At 40.7% G+C, this 19,719-nt stretch overlaps 1 protein-coding gene across 6 annotated transcripts in view; it reads right to left on the reverse strand.

Annotated features, from left to right (window-relative positions):
* TENM2 (teneurin transmembrane protein 2) overlaps positions 1–19,719 on the reverse strand; it is a 679,035-nt gene that overhangs the window by 114,652 nt on the left and 544,664 nt on the right. For all 6 annotated transcript variants that reach the window (XM_057415147.1, XM_057415146.1, XM_057415150.1 and 3 more), the window contains 2 exons: positions 15,903–16,025; positions 5,012–5,217 (listed from right to left, as the gene is read on the reverse strand). In XM_057415147.1, coding sequence (XP_057271130.1) covers positions 5,012–5,217; positions 15,903–16,025 — 329 coding nt within the window. The remainder of the gene's footprint in view (positions 1–5,011; positions 5,218–15,902; positions 16,026–19,719) is intronic.

Here is a 19,719-nt window from a genome sequence, read left to right on the forward strand (position 1 = left end):
AACTACAGACTATAATGTTGTGCTGAAGATATCACTCTTGCTTTAAAGCTACTTGTTGACAATTATGCATAGAAGAACTATCTGGGAAAAGAATGAAAGCACTTTCATGATCATTAGGAAGCAACTGTAGAGTTTTTAATCTAACACAACTGCTAAGGAAGAGACTACTAAGTCACATGAATTGGGGAATGGATCTGTCAAACCCAACTGAACCTCTGAAGTAATTCTGAACTTTCACTGACTTTTTTTCTTTTAATGATCCTTTATATTTCAGGGCTTCATGCCAAAAGTCACACATAAATGCCAAAAGCTGCTCAGAAACAAAATGCACCAGAAATTCCAAATGACTACATCTTCAGAGATCAGTTTTGCAGTGGGGAATATTTACTATGATTAAAGCTCCATAGAAGCAGTGACTTGCCAGCCTGTATTTCTAATGAAATTTCAACTCACATTCTCAATAAGTTGGTTTATTTTTAATACACAGCATACCAAAACCCTACTGCATACCTTTATTTACAAACCTAAATCTCATACTAAGTTCTTTCTGGGCAATTTGTTTTTATCATTTCTCCATTTGGTGCTTTCTATCCTCCTAAGCATTTTATTCACAGGCTAATAAGGACTTTTTTTTCCAGTAATCATGGGGAGTCAGCAAAACAGCTTTGGAATTTTACATATACCAAAGTGACTACACTGCTCAATGCTATCCATATAGCACCCAAGCCCCGTCCAGCCTAGCTTTGAACACTGCCAGGGATGGGGCAGCCACAGCTCTTGGCAATCTATGCCAGTGCCTCACCACCGTCACAGGGAAGAGCCATTATCTCTAACCTGAACTTCCCCTGGTTTCAGTTTGGACCCATTACCCCTTGTCCTATCACTACAGTCCCTGATGAAGTTCACTCTCCAGCATCCTTGTAGCCTCCTTCAGATATCTTTGATTTTTCTTAGACTTGAAGCTATTATTTGCATGCCTCCACAAAATCTCCAACGGTGTTTGAAATTAGGAATTGAAAAGAAAGAATTTTTTAGTGCTCTTAATGGATGCATATTCAAATAGTGGGGGAGGAGGGAGGAAGAAAAAACATGTTTGGAGTTGTGGCTAGCATTTGTCTTTATGCCAAAGCCCTGTAAGACCTAAGTGGCCAAGAAAACATATGTCAGGGAAACTCGCTTGCAAAGTGCGTTAGAATTAGTTCTTCATAAAATCCAGTTGGTAATTATTCATTAAAATACACCCATGAAACATCTGATACCCACAGTGACAGCCAACCAATTTGTTTCAACATTTGAATATGACACCACTCAACCAGTCCAGTGCTGCTGCACAGCATTCAGTAATAACAGCTCAGCTGTCATAAGGTGGCCAGAGCACCTAAGTGTGTTTGAGCACTGGCTAAAAACAAGGTAACACTAAGGCTCTCTGGCTATTTAAGTTGTTTCAAATAAAGCCATTTCCTGCTATAAATGAAAACAATTTTCATTTTGACATTGAAAATTTATAAGTATACGACACTGCTGGAAATGAAAACCTTACCACTTCATGCACTACCTTCTCCAGACATTATAATGATGCTTCTATCTAAGGTTACCTTATTCCATGTGTCATTTTAAATGTTCTACCAATGTGTAGCATTATCATAATTGCTGTAATCTCTGCAAAGCCATTCATGTATTATTTGACATCTACAGTTCATTTTCTATACATTATCAAGTTTATTAATATGACTACCTTCTCCTTCTTTCCTATTGATCATTCAAGCCTGCAATGTGCGTTTTGTTATTTCTATGTATTACTAAACAAGTTGGAAGAATCTTGCTTGAAAGCAATGCATTCCTGTTTGTAGTCTGCTTGCCACTCAAAACTGCATTTTCACTTTTCCCCCCAGAGCTCCATTCCCTATGCACATGGCACACAAGACTGCTTCTAGACAAGTTTACAGCTACATCAGTTTGACTGACTAAACCAGGCATTTGGAATATTTGCTAAACAGTAATACTGAGAAGGTTAAATCTCAGCAGGGCTCTCAGACAGGAACTGCATCTTGTTGTCTCAGGTTAATCATGTACCTAATTTGCTGATTATTGACTTGCTCCCACAAAGGATTTTACTTGGCTTGACATATCAACACTAATCAGTGATGAACTGTCAAGTGTAGTTGTTCACTGCTTTACAGCTCATGTTCCTAACCTGCAGAAACAAGGATTTTAAATTTCAATTTTAAAATATCGTCTGGTGTCAACTTCAGACTATTTTCATTAATAGAAACCCATTCTCCTCCTTTCTGTCAGACAAGGCTTCTTTTCACTAACTCAGGTCTGTAATAGGTTGCCTTTCTTTCTCTAAAATTATTTCTCTTGGTAGCAGCTTGGCTGAATTTTGATTGTTGGGCAAAAATGCTAAGCAATCTTCTGCTGTACCACCCTGTTGACAAGCAGTAAGACCCAGCATGAACATGGGAAAGTAATTCTGTAGATTATACTGGTGGATTTCATGAACTGCTTTTACGGAAAAGGGTTGGAATTGCTTCCTCTAAAGCCTAGAAAACAGGTTCTCTAAGGAGTTATCCAGCCCAGTAGGAAACACAGTTGATATTTCTCATTATTTAATAGAACAGAAAGGTCACAAAATTTATATCCAATCCACATAAGGTGGAGAGAAAGAAAGGAAACTTCACCTGTTCATAGTCTTCTGAGATGAGAACATCATAATGAAAACTAGAACAAATATATTTGATCACAGTGCAATAGAAATTAAAGTTCATCTTGAATTAAAAAAAAAAAGTTATACAACCAGTTAAATCCAACTGGATTTCTTGTGAAACATACAGGCAACCCTTCATCATGTCTTAGACAATTATAATTAACTTGTATTTATAGCTAAACTTGATGACTGCTTAGGGGCTTTGGTTACCTTAAGTCATTTTCACGTCCTGATTTATACATTTATTTGCCTTCCTCAACTAAATTGCTGTTTTTTCCAAAGGTGGATTGATAGAGGAAGTGAGAACCAAAATTCAGAATTAAATGAGACATGGTCAATATATTATGTCATTCCTTCACTGAAACAGTTAAATACATAATTTTACTCTCAAAACAACATATTTGAAGCATTACATCCAAAATTAAAACATTTTTAGGGTTCCTACCCTGGAATATATTCTCAGAGGATAACTTCTGTGTTGCATGGATGTCTGGGAATGGCTGAAATTTAGTCAATAGCCCACTACAATTTCCACAGTGTATCTAGTCTTTGTATGGAACCTCAGGATGCTGTATGATAACCTCTAGCTATACAGAAATCTATCCACTTACCCTCCCTTCCTGGGGTTGTGGACTGCTGATCCTTATTTCTAAACAGGTAGATAAATCAATTCAATAACTCACATTTTTAAACAGCATATTAGAGGGGTCTGATGGAATTTGGATAGTCAAAGCTCCTTGTTCACAAATTCTTAGAGAGGTCATGAAGCCATGTAAACCTCTCCTTTCCTCCCAACTCTCTTTACAGATTTTGGTTTACAATTCAGATTATAGGCAAGAATAAATACCAAGGAACAAGCAGCAATGCAGAATAGTTCCTTAAATTTACCTCACATTGGGAAGCAGCTCCAAACATCAGTTAATGTGTGTTTTCCCCAAAAAATTAATTGGTTCACTGTTTGTACCATGAGTTTGTGCATTCACATGGACACAGGTCACTTAGGGCAATATGAACAGCCTTCCCCTATATGGCAACATGTTGCAATGCAATTATATTAAAGCCTCTGGGCTTTTAGCTTCAATCATGCATTTTAACCATCTAGGTAGCTGCAGTTTTCTGCAGCAGCAGCTCTTTGTAAATCAGGGCAAGTCATCTAGAAATGTTAAATGAGCCTTTCCCAAAAGGAATTGTGCAGTTCTACATTTGCTTTTTGGAAATTCCATACTCAATAAAGCATTTTAAGTTTAGGTAATAATTTCAGAATGAAGAACTGATTTTTACCAGCAAGGATATGCATGAAGGAAGGGATCCTTTTCAAAAGCTGGTTGCTATTTCTGCTTCCCTTGCACTCTAAAGAATGGAGGCTCTTTCTTTTTAGTATGTGTAACTGCAAATATATTATTTCTCATTACAGTTCTAATCTAAGTAAATGGGAAGCCTTACATTCACATTAAGGAGTCTTCAACATAATAACAGAATTTCTCTATGTAACAGAAAATACAGCTATATCTTCTCCCAGCAATTAAAACACCCACTGCACAACAAAAAAGGAAATGATAGTTCAGTTTGGTCTCACTAACTTTACAGCTACCTTTACCTACGGCTCTTAGACATGCACTACAGGGTTACCATAAAGATGCAGCGTTAACTGAGTTTTCATTTTGAGGCTGGTTAGAAATCAAGTTTTCCAGTGGCAAGACTTGCCCCATGTCTGAGTCAGATGTTAGACCTAAATACCATCCTTGAGGGGAATGCAGGAAAACTAGAGCTCTCAAACACACAAACACATGGCCACTGCATTATGTTGTCCAATATGGCTGGGCAGCATGATGCCAGTCTGTTGCATATCCCAGCAATGACATTCCAACAGCCTGTGGACATTAAAACTTCTAGGAAGACAGAAAATGATGTAAACACATCTAGCTGTGCATGCACTCCAACTATATGTAGTGCTTTGATACTGTGAGTCTCACCAACACTACTTATCATTTCTGACTGGTGTATAACTGGATAGGTTTATCCCAGTTGGTGCCAAGACTTTGTCACAGATTTAAAACCTTGAGTGACAAACTGTAAGTTATCTTAAAAACCTGGATGGCTAGAACATCATTTACTTCTTTTATCAACATACTGTTATGTAATAACCTAGAAATAATATCAGGGTGTTCAGTCAAATATCACAAAATAAGTAATTCCCAGGAAACCCTAAACTTGAGCTCCATAAGCTACAACACAAATCTAACACAAATGCTCTAAACTTTTGCATTTTGACATTTAAAGCCAACAAACACATTGACAAAGTACCTGGGCATGTGATGGTGGGAGTCCTCTTCTTATATAAACACCAAAAAGAGCATCCTTCCCTAAGGATATGTTGAACTTCAGGAACTGTGGCTGGGTGATATGGATCTGAGACCGCCAGAAAACCCCAGGGGGCACTTCCTGGGTGACCCTGCGGCCAACTTCTGTTTCTCCGCTATCTATGCTGCTATTCCTAGAGACCCATGGGCCTATAAAATGAAAGCAAATAAAAATCAAATGAGATAACTGCTTTTAATACAAGTATTTTTATTTTAGATGAACATCTGTGGCAATGCTACCTTTTAAATCAAACTGTAACTTTCCTTTCTTACTCTGAAGCAATCTCCCCACTGTTTCGATCTATATGTAAGAATTTGGCCCCTATATTTGAAAAAGACCTTTTTCTGTGGAGCATCTGCAGTCTTCTTCTCCATCCAACCCTTTAATTCTATGATTGCTCTTTACTGATCAAACACAGTAGCATTAGAGAATCAATAAAGCACATGCGAGTCTCCCTGAGCTCTTTTCAGTTGCACCATGTACGCAACCACGGTATAAAAAATTATCAGAAAGGTGAACTTTAGGGGTAACTTCAGTCTAAATGAACTGATTGCACATTTTTATTACCACTGTTTTATATAGTAAAGTAGTCTGATAAACTGCAGGCCATAGACAAGAGAGCTGACAGAAGAAATGCACAGAAAGGATTTAGAGGACAGTTTCTGTACTCTAATGTGCATCTCCCCTTCTTTAAAGAAAGTTAGTACAACTCAATGCATTGCCTTTTAAGTTCTCTCTGCCTGAAGCAGGGACAATCTACAAGTCTTTCTCCCTTGTGCTGTGGTTAGTTAAAATCCATCATTTGATGGTTCTTCAACATGCATTATTGAAGACAAGGTACAAGACCTTTCTGGTCAAGTGCTCTGGCTTCCAGCCCATGAAATAGTCAGCCTTTAAAACATGGTGCAAACCTCTTTTGTTCTCAGCTGAGCAGGATGGTTCTGAGGCTGCACGTATTTTAAACATGGAGTACATGAAGAGTTAGCAGTGCTTTCAAGCTGCAGGATGTAGCTACATTTGATTTGTGATCCATATTCCCAAACAACATGGTGAGAAATCATTTTTAGAACTATTACAACAGAAACTACAAAGATCAAAAACCCACAGAAAATACGTTAACAATCACAGAAATGTAGCAGTACCATCAATATCACTATTACTACACACAAGACAGTAGTGACACCTCTAATACAACCTGACAGTATTAGTGCAATCGCAATGTTTACTCCACGTTTTTTTTCATGGTGTAATGCTGTTTTCAATAAATGGCAAGTTACTTTTGAAATATATTCCAGCACTGCCTGAATGTAACAGGATAGCACAGAATGACATATAATTCCAGCAGGTAAGTACATAACAGCTTTTCTGTCTTGACTATCTTTAATTGAGAGAGCTGCAATAGCACAGTTTCAATTACAGATTCCAAATTATCTATGTTAGCAGCACGTACACTTGTACATAATGAAACAGATATTATGTTGGCACTGTTTTGAAATGGTAAAAGAATGCTCTGAATACCAGCTGCTATGCAGGTTTTGGCAACTTTTTTGTTTTTTCATTTTCTGTGTTAATGGGTCTATGATAAGATCTGTCCTGGGTTCAGCAGTAGCAGTCATTTTTCTCCTTCTTGGTAGCGGGTGCAGTGCTGTGTTTTGACTTTCGGCCTGGGAACAGAGCTGATAACAATGATGTTTTGGTTTGGCCAAGGACTTTGTGAGCCTCATGCTCTGCCAGGGAGGAGGGGAAGCCAGGAGGAAGCAGAGACAGGACACCTGACCCAAGCTAGCCAAAGACATATTCCATACCACAGCACATCATGCCCAGGAGGTAACGGAGAGTTACCTGGAAGGGCAGACAGACTGCAGGGTTGGAGGAGGTATCGGCTGGTGCTTGGTCGGGCTGGGGGGGGGGCAAGTTATCAGTCGGCTGGTGTGAGGTGTTGTATTCTCTTCCCTTGTTGTTTCCTTTATCATTATTATAATTGGTGGTAGCAGTAGTGATCTGTGTTATACCTTAGTTACTAAACTGTTCTTATCTCAACCTGCGGGAGTTGCATTCTTTTCGATTCTCCTCTCTGTCCCTCCAGGAGCAGGGGGAGGGCAAGAAGGGGGGGAAGTGTGTGAACGAGCTGTCTGACTGGTTTTAAACCATGACAACATCCCAGCACTAACACAAACCAAAGACAAAAAGAAAGCAGAAGCTGCTGCAAGGACAGGCTGCAAAGAAAGGAAAACTGGCTGAAAATGTCAAGCAATGTGCCTTCAGAGCCACCCAAGATCACCGGCGTCAACCAGACTCAAACATGTAATGTTGCATAAAAACTGTATTTAATTTGTAATGGATTACAGCAACAGCAGCTATCTCAAAGTTCCTATCACAGTGAAGTGAGGCACCATCTTACCAGAATTTAAACTAGTCCTTACACACCTGTATAGGAAAACCAGGTACAGAGCACAAAACATCACCTGTTGAATGTCATACTGGAATCACTGGCAGAGCTGGGAAATCAGCGTAAAAGTGAAGACTCCTTCCTCTCCTTTGTGTGCAGTGTTACACTTCCTTCACTTCACAATTCCAAGTTATGGTAATAAATGATGATTTTTTTTTCAACATATTTAAGAAGTGTGCTGTTAATGATTTCTTTGAAAGTAGATTGTGCATACTTAAACAGCAGTATCCAACCTGAGAAGAGACTCCTTGACACATTCTAAAGAGCCCTGCTCTTCAGGATCACTATATCCATTGTCAAAGTGAAAGAGTCAAAGAAAAAGCTATTTCCAGGAAGTATCAGAGTGGGCATTATTATTGTGATAAAAGGAATACAGGTGGGAAGATTAACAGACATTGTCTCACGAAAATCTTGAAGTTGTTAGCTTAAAAACTGGTAAAAACTGCAGGTCAGAATTGAATTTGTATGTCTTTGGAAACACCCCCCCATAGATGATCTTTTTCTGCTCTGCAACAAAAATGACCTGGTTTTCTAGCTGTCCAACTGGGAGATTTCAGTGTCCCAGGAAAATCTACATAGGAAGAGAACTGTGACAGCTGTGGGCATTCAAAACAACAGAGGAGTTTAACAGGAAGTTAGATGAGTGGCTATCACAAGTGGTCAAGATCTACTTAACTTACAACAACGAATGGAACAGATGGATGCCCCCTGTGTTCCAGTCTGTATTTCTGTTGTATGGCATGCAGCTATAGGCAGCATGTGCCACGTCTGTGAGAAACAGCTGCTGCCTCACCTCTGACATACTGAAAGGGATCCTTCTGTTTGCTTCTAAGAATTTAATAGATGACATCCTGGTTTTATGGCTCCACATTACAAAGCTGAAATAACACAATTGAGAAATGCTTGAAGTTTTATATAAGTTCTATATTTGCAAGTTTAACCAACAACTTATCAAGTTTTAAGTCCATCAGAGCTCTAAAGATAATGCATTACTGAATCATACTCGCATAAATTCTTGCAGAGTTACTCTTATTGGTATAAACCAAAAAACTAGTGACAGCATCTTGGTTCTGCTCCTTGCTTTGACACAGCACCTGTGTTGATCATGATCTCGATGTTCTCAGATGACTACTTGTAAAAACAGAAACATTAACAATGATCTGAAGATGAGTAATGCAGAGCAGTCACATTAAAATACTACAGGAGGCATCTCAGCCCTGGCCGCTTCATGTTCCTTCCGTCCCAAGTTAGAAACCCAGAAATGAAATGCAAAGTACATATGACCACTAAATCCCTTTTCTTAATTAACAGGCTTAAGTTTATTTGTTTAAACTTGAAGAGCAGAACACGACCCTCACTTTATATTTGCAGTGCCTTTTTCTGCACCAACAGCTTCACTTTCAGAGTCTCTAGGGGAAGAGTTTGTAAGTAAACTTTTTTTATAGCTCCCTTCAGTCTTCATCTCCTCCTGCAGAGAACACATCTCCCCACCTGACTCACTCCCCACCAGCTGTTTTTAGAAGGTTTTCCATTTTGATGGACCACTGCAGATCACACTCAAACAACATCAACTGCGTGTAAGTGAAGGTACAGATGTGACAAAGTGACAAATCAAGAAGAAAGACTAACCCAAACAACTCATACTACTGTGAACAAATAAATCCCAACATCATTATCTCAGCTGTGGATGACTGTTTAAGGGTTTCGTCTGTTTACCTCATAACCCCATGGATACTTGATTTTTTTTCTGTCATTTCTCCTCTATAAACATCTACAACAGAGAGTTTTGAAAGCATACTTCTTCATTTTACCCAGGGGAGCCATTTCAATCTTTCAGTCAAACATATATTTATCACCTAAATAACACTTATTCATTTAAGCTGCTGTGTTATTTACCCAGTTGAATTACTGTTTTGGCATATACATTTGAAAAGACAGTTTTAGCACTCGAGTATATTTGCCTCTGAAGCTCTCAAATAGGCAACACATGACAACAGGGATGCAAACTCCCCCTGCTCAGCTGTCAGCAGACCTCATCTTGAAGCTGGAGGTCAGTTTCAAGGTGGCAGCTGATAGGACATGCCCGGTCAACCTTTAATTTAACTGATGTCAAGCAGTGTCAGCTATGGGGGTAGAACTGTATCTACACTCAGATATGCTCGAGTCTTTATTACAGGCTCCTCTCCTCTCCCATACTGGAGTTAAAATTTAAATGAAATCTGGCTACCAGCCATGTCAAGATCCAGACATCACACTGAGACAGCAATTAACTCCAGAGCTTTGCTGCATGCCTTTAGAAAAGTGATGACTACAAACAGTGCCTTGATAGCACTCTTCAAAAATGTCTAGCAGAATAACTATTCCATGGGATCCATAATGGACTACCAAGATTATCTAGACAATTTCAGATTACATACAAGAATAAATATCACCAATGTTGGTTAAAGAGAAATGGTTTTCACTTCTCTTCCTGTATATCTGCATTTCTTACAAATCACTGCCGTAGGCATAGCTTTCCTTATCTTTTTATCTAACTTATTTCATGTTGTCCTTTGTTATACAGCTAGGGATTTTCACAGATAACTCTGAATTCCAAAGAAATTTATGGTACAGCGGTGTAAAGGAAACCACTCAATATAAAAATACACTCCACTGACCTTTTGCCAAAAAAGAATGCATGGGAATTATTACGGTTTTCAATGACAGCTTGAATTTTTTCCTGAGACAAATTTGCTGCTTATGTGACCAGACATTTTTTATTGTTTCAGAAAGGCAAACAAAAAAAAAGCAGAAGATGTCTCTTCTATATAAATTTCTTCAGTAGAAAAATCGGTGCTATGCACTATTACCACACTGATCACTCCTATATGAACTTATGCTTCAGAATATCTATTGCTAATACCTAAGTGCCCTAGGACCCAAACGAAAACAGATTCTTCTTGAAATGTGTACAACAGATTGACTGTTGATGTAAAATAAATTCCCACAGCTACAGTAAAGTAAAAAGCCAGGAAATGAGAGTTTGTCTGGAGAAGCTGCTATGACACATCTTGAACTTCAGTTATGCTGAAGATGCTGAGGTACTAATGAGCTCTATTTGTGAAGTGAGGAGGAAGGAAGCTTCTGAATTTGTATGAGCTTCCCGGAGTCCAGTAAAACAGCTTCTGAAACAAAATCAAAACCTCAGGTTTTCTGGTCAGTGACCCTTATTTCTACTGTGGCAAAAGGAAAGAAATTCTGTAAAGACAGCGTCTGCTTAAGACCACTGCTGGGGCTCAGCTGCACTCAAACAGTCTGCCCCTGCAGGTGGAATTAAGAAACATGCTTTAATACCCTGAGACACTGACAAATTTAGGTACATTCTCACATTCATGTGGGCATGGCTTCATAAGATTCATTGTTTTCAGAATAAAGCAAATGATAGCTGAAATAAAATAAAGATCTGTTAATTCTCTGCGTTTCAAAAGAACTAATATATACTAGCATGCATTTCTACATGAACATAACAATCATCTCCGATGGGATATAATACACTTCATCACCTAACTTTAACCACAGCAACTCATACTATCACCAACACAATCACAAAAATAAGATTCCTCTTCTGTTGAGCTTAGTCAAATACTTTGCTTTTGCCAAGACATCCCTAGAGCCTGGTCTATTTTCAGAAGACCACATCTGCAAGCCTTCATAGCGTCCATATAAATACTTCTGCTTGCTAATGTGTTAATTAAGATCTACATTACATTAGCCACATAACTACTTAATTAGATTAATCCACCTGGAAAATGATGGCATGTCTTGATTAAATTGAATGAAGGTAACAGAAGTGACATTTAAAATACATTGATTGTTATTACATTTTGATCATCTGTCTCAAAGTGTCTGGAAGGAAACAGTAGAAACCAAAAGACTCATGTTGCTCACATTGTTGACGAGGTACGAGTTTTTCATCTTTTTATCCTTTGTAACATGACAAAGAGTTCTCTCCAGTTGCTCCCAAATCCTTACACTTGTCTGATAACCAGGATTAGGTTTCAGCAAGAACACAGCTGGGGGTGGCACCAGTGTCTCAGGCAGTCAAATCAGGGCCTGTTCTATTTGCACCTGAACTCCAACTCATCAATACATAAAGGTGGCAAACCTTCCCATTTAACCATTTTGTTATTTCTTTAGCATTGCCTATCTGCTGCATTGCTAATGAAATAACTATTAGAAAATCATCACTTCTGTGTGCAAACCAAAAGGTGACCCTGAGCTGCAAGTATCTGGCAGAGGTCACAGAATCATTTGGAGAGAGCTGAAGACAAACTAGCCAGCTTCACAATGACAGCCCAGTTTAGCTTTCCATATCTATTCAAGGCAAATTTCCCCTCTCTCATCTCAAGCAAGTAAGATAACTAAGTAAGCTAAATTTAACAGCAAATATAACTTTCTTTGTTTCCTTATTGCTATTGTATTTACAATGCTGAATTTGATAACTGGAAACAAGCTTATTTTGTTAACTGGAAACAAGTATTTTTTTATGACACTTCAATACTTTACCATTTAATTAAGTCTGTCGTTTTGCAATGCACACGCTGTGGCAGACGCAGGGAAATGTCTCCTAAGCAGAGTGCGAACCTGGCTCAAGCTGGCTGGTCCAAAGAGACACAGACCCTGGCTTATGTGAGTATCAGAACACAAATTCAAATCTACCTTTTCCAATTAGTCATTACATTCATGGTAACTGAAGTGATCTTTCAGGCCCGCAATAATTTTTGGTATCTTTTAAAATGTGGATTTCTAGGATCAGAAACCAAAATCTCTTACTGCTCTATAGACTCTTATTATAGCAAATAATCAAGAGAAAAAATAGTAAGTAAATTTTGAATTATTAGGAAATCTGTTAGATTTGTGAGCACACCAAGGACAATATGTCATAAAGAAAAAAACTATACCAAAGCATTCTTTACTTGCAAATGCAGCTGGAGTTAGTTTGAATATTTCTACATAAATGGTAGTTTATCCTGGGTGTCCTCTGAGATGATTAAAGCTGACTTTTGTAGTATATGCTGTCAATTAGAAAGGAAACAGCAAATAAATAGTCACATATTTTATGGAAATGTGGTCTGCCTACTACATAACTTTAAATGTAGAATACATTTTTGGCATAGATTAAAAGAATTTAGGTATAGAAAATTCCCATAAGGTCATCTAATTCACTTCCTTGTGAAGAAGCAGTTATTCCCAAACATGCCTTTTTTTTTCTAGTTCTTCCTACACCTTCTCCTAATTTAGATTTATTACACAAAAATTCTAACATTATGTCTGTAGCAGACAAATGGGCTTCACTCTCAAAGTTTTTTAAACGTCATATCTATCTATCTATCTATCTATCTATCTATCTATCTATCTATCTATCTATCTATCTATCTATCTATCTAATGCCTGTAGCGATTCCACAATTCCATGGCAGTGGCAGCTTTTTGCTTTTATGTACTAGGAAGGGAAACTGCTTTGTCATTTGCACTAAGAAAGGAATTTTTCTTTAGTTCTGTCTCTTAATGTAAATCCCTAGCTCAGCACAACTTCCAGAGCATGGGGGACTTCACTTGCAGTTTTACAGCAGCGCTGAGGATGTTTTTACCCACTGCACTTGCCTGCTCTTTTCAGACATCCCCAGTATTAGCGAGATGGAGTGTGTAATTACAAAAGCCCTGCGACTGTGTTATCTCAACAGTGAATTTTGTTTTCATTCAGATAGGAAAATGCAGTAATAAAGTAATTTACATTCCTCTTAAATTGCAGTTTTCTTATTTCATACTAGAATGTAGTCTCCTAATAAGGAACAAACAGATCAAATTGAAATATCTGCTTTCCCCCCAACCCCCCCTTTCAAACTGCTCTGCTTTAAAATACCTTGCTTGCTTGCTGAGTAGGCACAGCTTGTGTTTAAGTGGCCGTTCTCAGTCTAGGGGTTAAAGGTTTCTTTGGGAGACCCATGTTTTGAAAAGAATGGCTTCATCCTGAGTTGTGTCAATTATAGAAAGGTCATTCTGCACAGCCAGAGCCCTGAGCCCTGAAATGCTTGTTGTGTTAAAAGCTGTCAGAGGCTTTCCTAAAAACTGCTGGGATAGCAATATTAACTCGGACATAATAAAAGGAAAGGTGAGGTAGAAAAACTTTTCACCCTTCCCTGCTATGAGAATTTGTCTTTCAGATATTCCTTGAGTTCATCCAAACCTATCAGTCATATTATTTCACTGTGGAAGATTCCTTGCCTAAATATTATTCTCCCTCCTTCCCCCAGATTATCAACATTTCAGCAACCTTCTATAAAATGTCAGAAGAACAAGCACACTTTTCCAGCATGCTCATAGAAAAGCTGGCTACAGCAACCACAGACAGAACTACCAGTTCTGTTTCCTTGTCTCCTCTACAGGAGGTTACCACTCCCCAAAACAGCCTGCATCTTGGTCTCTTCAAATGTGCAAAGCTCATTAGAGTGGGCCTGGGATGAGCTGCCAGGATTTGCACTGAAGTGCCCCAGGCAGATGAGCACATTCCAATTCAACAATCCTGCTGCCCTATATTTGCACAGAGACGGCAACAAAAAGCTGCAGGGGAGGGAATTTGGAAACGTGTTAAGCACTGCAGTTGTCTGCTAAGTGACCATAATTGCAGACCTGAGCTCTTCAGGTTCCTGCCTAAAACCATAGGGTCTCTCACCTGTGCTCGATCTGGAAGTTCGGCAGTGATATAAGCATTCTACCTTGTACTTGGGACTGGGCTGTTCGTCCAGTTTGACCTACAGTCAGACAGCGAGGAAAGCCAAGCCAAGGAACATCTGTCTGAAACGCTATGCGGTTTTGCCACCACTAGGATGCAGGATTGCACGAAAAGAGGGAAGCCAGAATTAGCCCCCCCCCCCGGAAAATGTAAAGAAGCTGAGGTGCAGCGGCATCATTTATTAAAAACACAAGCAAACCCATAAAATGACTGGGCATACCAAAGAACAAGCCAGCTTCCTTCCCCAGCTCTGCTTTAACTGTTTTTTTTCCCAATACATCCAATGCAAGTATCCTGTGTCAGAATTTGTTTCTAATGTTTGCGACAGCAATCAGCAGTTGAACACCAGCCACAGGTCCTGAGAGCCAGACAATGCTCAGCTCTGCACAAAACTCTTCTGTTGACCAGTAGCAAGTGCTCTTGTTTCTTCTGTTCCAGTCACCCTGTCCCACCTTCACAGTGCACTAGGACCTGTGAGGTGCTTTGATTAATTAAAAAGTTCTGGTCTGTCTTATCATAATTTGTGTAATAACCAGGGAAAGCCTTATCGTGATGCAGGAAAGAAACCCCTGAACCTCACAAGTCACAAGCATTCAATTTAAATGATTAAAATCCTTCTCATGATATGCATTTTCTCTCTATGTTTAATACATGCTCTCTCAATTTAAGAAATCATTGATGTTTCTAGAGTTACCCCTCATTCTTCTCATTTCCCTGTCTCCGCCATCCTCCACAGGAACACAGTTTTTCTTTAGGAGAAAAAGAAACCATTTGTTGCCAACATTGCATACACTAAAGCAGATTATTCACTATGGGTGAAATTATTCTGTCCTTGATCCTTGATGCTTTCTGTTAGAATTACATCTGAGAACGAAGAAAAACCAGGAATTTGGTCCTGGCTGGAAGCAGTACAATGTACCCCTCCTACTGAGTCAAGCTTTTTCTCTGAGCTCTCTAAGCTATACCTGGAAAGAGGACATACAGCCAGTAAAACATATGGGTTTGGACTGATCACTTCATTGAAGTGTCTGAGGGAGCTCATCTGCATTAGTAGATGAGGATCTAGGAACTGAGTGATTTTCATAGAGTCCCAGACTAGTTTGTGTTGGGAGGGAGCTTAAAGCTCATCCAGCTCCCTTGCCATAGGTAGGGACCCCTTCCACTGGAGCAGCTTGCTCCAAGCCCCTGTGTCCAACCTGGCCTTGAACACTGCCAGGGATGGGGCAGCCACAGCTTCTCTGGGCACCCTGTGCCAGGGCCTCAGCACCCTCACAGGGAAGAGCTTCTGCCTAAGAGCTCATCTCAGTCTCCCCTCTGGCAGGTTAAAGCCATTCCCCTTGGCCTGTCCCTACAGGCCCTTGTCCAAAGCCACTCTCCGGGTTTCCTGAAGCCCCTTCAGGTACTGGAGCAGCTCTAAGGCCTCCCTGGAGCCCTCTCTTCGGCAGGCGGGACGATTTTGCGCACTAGCGCAGCGGGCGGGAGCAGGAACAGCCGTGCGCGGGGAGCGCTCCGGCCCCGAGCGCAGGGAGCACCAGCAGTGGCCGAAGCCGGCGCTGACCCCGCACCCGCGGGTGCCGCCCACTGCGGGGCCGGGCGCGGGAGCCGCAGCCTCACCTCTGCCTCCAGGTGGCGCCGCCGCCCCGTCCTCGGCGCCCGCGCGGCCGGGCCGCCGCCCGTTGCTGAGGGTGGGTCCGTCCGCCGGGCGCAGCCGCCAGTTGAGCCCCAGGAGGTGCATGGCTGCGGGGACAAACCGACAGTCAGTGCGAGAGCAGCGCAGAGCAGCGCGGCGGCGGGGGCTGCCCCCTGCACCGCTCCGGACCGCGCCGTCGGGCAGCAGCCCCGTAGGAGCGTGAACGAGGCGACACCCCCCGCCCCACGCGAGCCCCGCTGGCTCGCACACATCTGCTTTCTGTTCACTTCAGTTCTCGATCTTTAAAACTGCTGAGACACAAAGGGACAGCGCGCACGGCCGCGTGTAAACTGAGCAGAGCGTTCTGCTCAGAGCACAGCATCCCGCACAACCGTCCCGGCTCACACGCTCCAGGGGGACGCGTTCCTGGAAACAAAGCACCACTGCAAATACCAGTTCGAGTTGAAATTACAGGCGATAATTTATACGTTGATTATAAAATTAGCTTTAGCCCGATGTATGCTAATGACATTGTAATGCAATTACTTTGTGTTTATTACAACTTATTTAAATCAACAGATTTAACAGCCTCTGTCTTCATTCTGCAGATTAAGCTTTCCCAACAAGCCCAGGCCTTTGCCAATCCTTTGACCTCACGGGTTGTTCTAACCCCGTGTATGCCCAGCCAGGAGGTTTCCCAGCTCACAGAGCTGGCTGGTGTAGCGCTGTGCCATGGGCCCCAGGCACACCTAAGAGATGGAGCAGGAGAAAGGCCATGGCACCACTGCCACCAGCGCGTGAGTGATGGGTGCTGTGGTAGGGGCTAATTGAATAAGTCCTGTGCATAATGCATGAGACTCGACAGGTCTGAATCATTCAGCTAGAGGATTTATGCGCATCTTCACCCTGTATAAACAGAAGATACCGGAATACATCTCCATACTTTCATCATATTATCCCTATGGCATCCTCTCAATCTAGAGGGATAGAAAAGCCTACCAAGCTGCTTTTATTGACTTTCTTTTTATGTCCCCCTGTTTACATAGCATGTATGTAAAACCACACACCACAGAGAAGAGCGTGCTCACTTTTATACTAAACTGGTGTTTGAGGGGATTCACTATCAAATGAGGGGCAGAAAATATAGGTGCTTATGGGCACCATTATAATTGTTCAACTCTGCAGCGTGAGGTCCATGTAAGATTAGCAGATACTTTACATCTAATTACAAGCAGTTGTAGAAGAGCTGGTGTGGTCACAAAGGACCAGCAGAGCCACATAGCCCAAGTGTTCAGAGATTAAAGGGTTGGGATAGGTGAGGCAAAAGAGACTTCTCACAGGAACTAGCAAGCCCAGTGCTTGAAACAGATAATCTCTGAATACAGGGAATGCATTTAGACCTGACGGATTCCTATACATATTCCTAAAACCAGACAAAGCACCTCCCACCCCCAAAATCCATCTCTCCCAACTCCTGGGAATCTCTCAACACACAATCTATGCAGTGTAACCATCCTATTCTTGGCAAAAGCAGCCAAGAAGAAAGACAGCTTTCAGAACATCACCTTCCCCCAGATATACCTATGGACTAAGGAGATGTCTAAGAAGAACAACTAAAATCAGGAGACATCCCGTGGGGAGAGGGTAGTCACCAGACTTTGCATTCATGGTAAATTTACAAAATAATTTTTTTCATCACGAAAAAAGCCTGAAAATACAATAAAGCATGTAGTATTTTAAAAATGCCAAGGATGAACCTGAAAAGGATGTTTTGCTGAGAAACTAATCCAAATTTGTTTCTACGTTTAAGAATTACTGGAAAATAGACAAAATTTTATGTGGGATCAAATGTTTTCTTCAATTACCATCTTTTTGTTTTGCCAAATCAAACATTTTCAAAGGTTTTTCAGTCTCATCTCAACCAGCTACTTTTCAGGATGGCAACGAAACTGAAAAATAAAGCTCCAACAGCAAACAAGTCTGTAGCTCATACAGACCCTCCCCACCGTGTGAGCGAGCATCTAGAGGGGAAGGGCTGGGGACAGCAGGCAGCAGAGCAGCTCCTGGCCTGTTTGTGCTGCCCACAATTCCCATGCCATGTGCACAACCTGGGACTAGTTTGGCTGCACCACTCCCCTAAGCAAAGAGTGCATAAAGATGAAGTGGATTTTAGAGCCCCAAAGCGACAGCAAGTCACAGAGGGGAATTAGACTTCTGTGTTTTATAATCTCAGTGTTTCTATTCCAAGTTGCAATTCTTGTATATTTTACTGCAAGCTTAACCATAAATGTAGGTCACTTGCAGAGATGAAAGTCTCTGCTTCAAGTGTGAAACACTCCTTACAACAAAGAGATAAGGAACTCAGAACCAACAGTCTGTCCCAGAGAATTACAGTTGCTAACTGATAATTACCAGGTAAATTCAGACAAGGAATTATAAAAGATCTTATTAACATGGTATTAAGGAAAACTGTGATCCATCTGCTTCCAAGCACACCATGATTTCATTAATAACTCCACTGCTCTGTTTTTTAATCATAGATGCACATTAGGTAAGAGCAATTACAGCTCCTTCCTAACGGGGCACGTCTGCTGTATTCCCTTGCAGAGACAAAGATGACAATCTCCTGCACAGCTCACGTATCCATTACGTGATCTACAAACTTCCACTAAGACAGCTGAAGTCACAAACAGGAGGAACGTTCACCTTCTACTGAGAATACATCACGAAAAGTATGTCACAAGGGCCTGAGGGGAAAGCTCAGTGTTTGCATTGCACAGAGCAAGCCTGACTGGCAGCCGAGAGGGAGAACAAGGAGCTACCTACTCTCTCCTGCTTCAGAGAGCTATGAGATGGCAAATTTATATGATTAACCTTTTGTTCTGTTAATCAAACAAAAATGCCTCCAGCAAAGGAATAAGTAGGAGCCTGCTTAATTAGAAATACAGGGAACTACTCAGAAGTCGAGTGCCAATGTGTCAGAAGAGAAATTCTGGGCTAGTGAATTTGTGCCTGTTTCCTGTGTTTTCTATTGGTGGTATTAGTATTAGTATTACTATTGTTGTTGTTGTTATTTTAAACTACAACTAAATTATCTGTGTTGCTCTGGCTTTGCCTTCTTCCCCAGAGACACACTTTCACCAGCTATTACAGTACTGGCACGTTTTCTGCAAAGGATATCCACCAGACATCTGGGTTGGGATACTCAGCTTGATCCAAAGCTGATCATCAAGATGAGCACTCATTTTCCAAAACAACCCATTTACTTGAACACATTTCCTGTGCTCCTGTGCTTCATATTTGGTTACAAATTAACCTTCAGGGATAAACACACCCAAGAAGAGTTAAAACATAAAAAAAGCATCATTTTATCTGTTATATGTATGGGGCATTCATAAATTACACTTTACAGAGGGCTCACACATGTTTTGTAGGTATTATTTGGGTATGTTTGCTTTTTCCCCTTCAACATTTAAGCCTGTTTTTTAAGGTCTGTGATACTGGGCTTGTCAGAATTTATCTGCTTCATTTAACACTAACATCTAGTAACTCAGAATAGTGAATTGTGTATTTATATTCTCTAAAAATAAGACTACAGAAACAATAAACTTTCAAGTAAAGCCTTTGGGGTTAGGTAAAAAGTAATAATCAACCTCTCCCTCCCTCCCCAGCAACGCACACAGAGAGCGAAAACACCTGAACCTGCATACCCATGAAGAACAAAAGCAGAGAACTAGTTCAACACTCCAGGTGGTAGAACTGTCAAGGATCAATCTAAGACTTACATAAGATAGAGGTTGC

Source organism: Pezoporus wallicus, unplaced genomic scaffold, assembly GCF_028554395.1.
Source record: "Pezoporus wallicus isolate ANWC-B61680 ecotype Strahan unplaced genomic scaffold, APGP_CSIRO_Pwel_v1 contig_4161, whole genome shotgun sequence".
NCBI lineage: Eukaryota > Metazoa > Chordata > Aves > Psittaciformes > Psittacidae > Pezoporus > Pezoporus wallicus.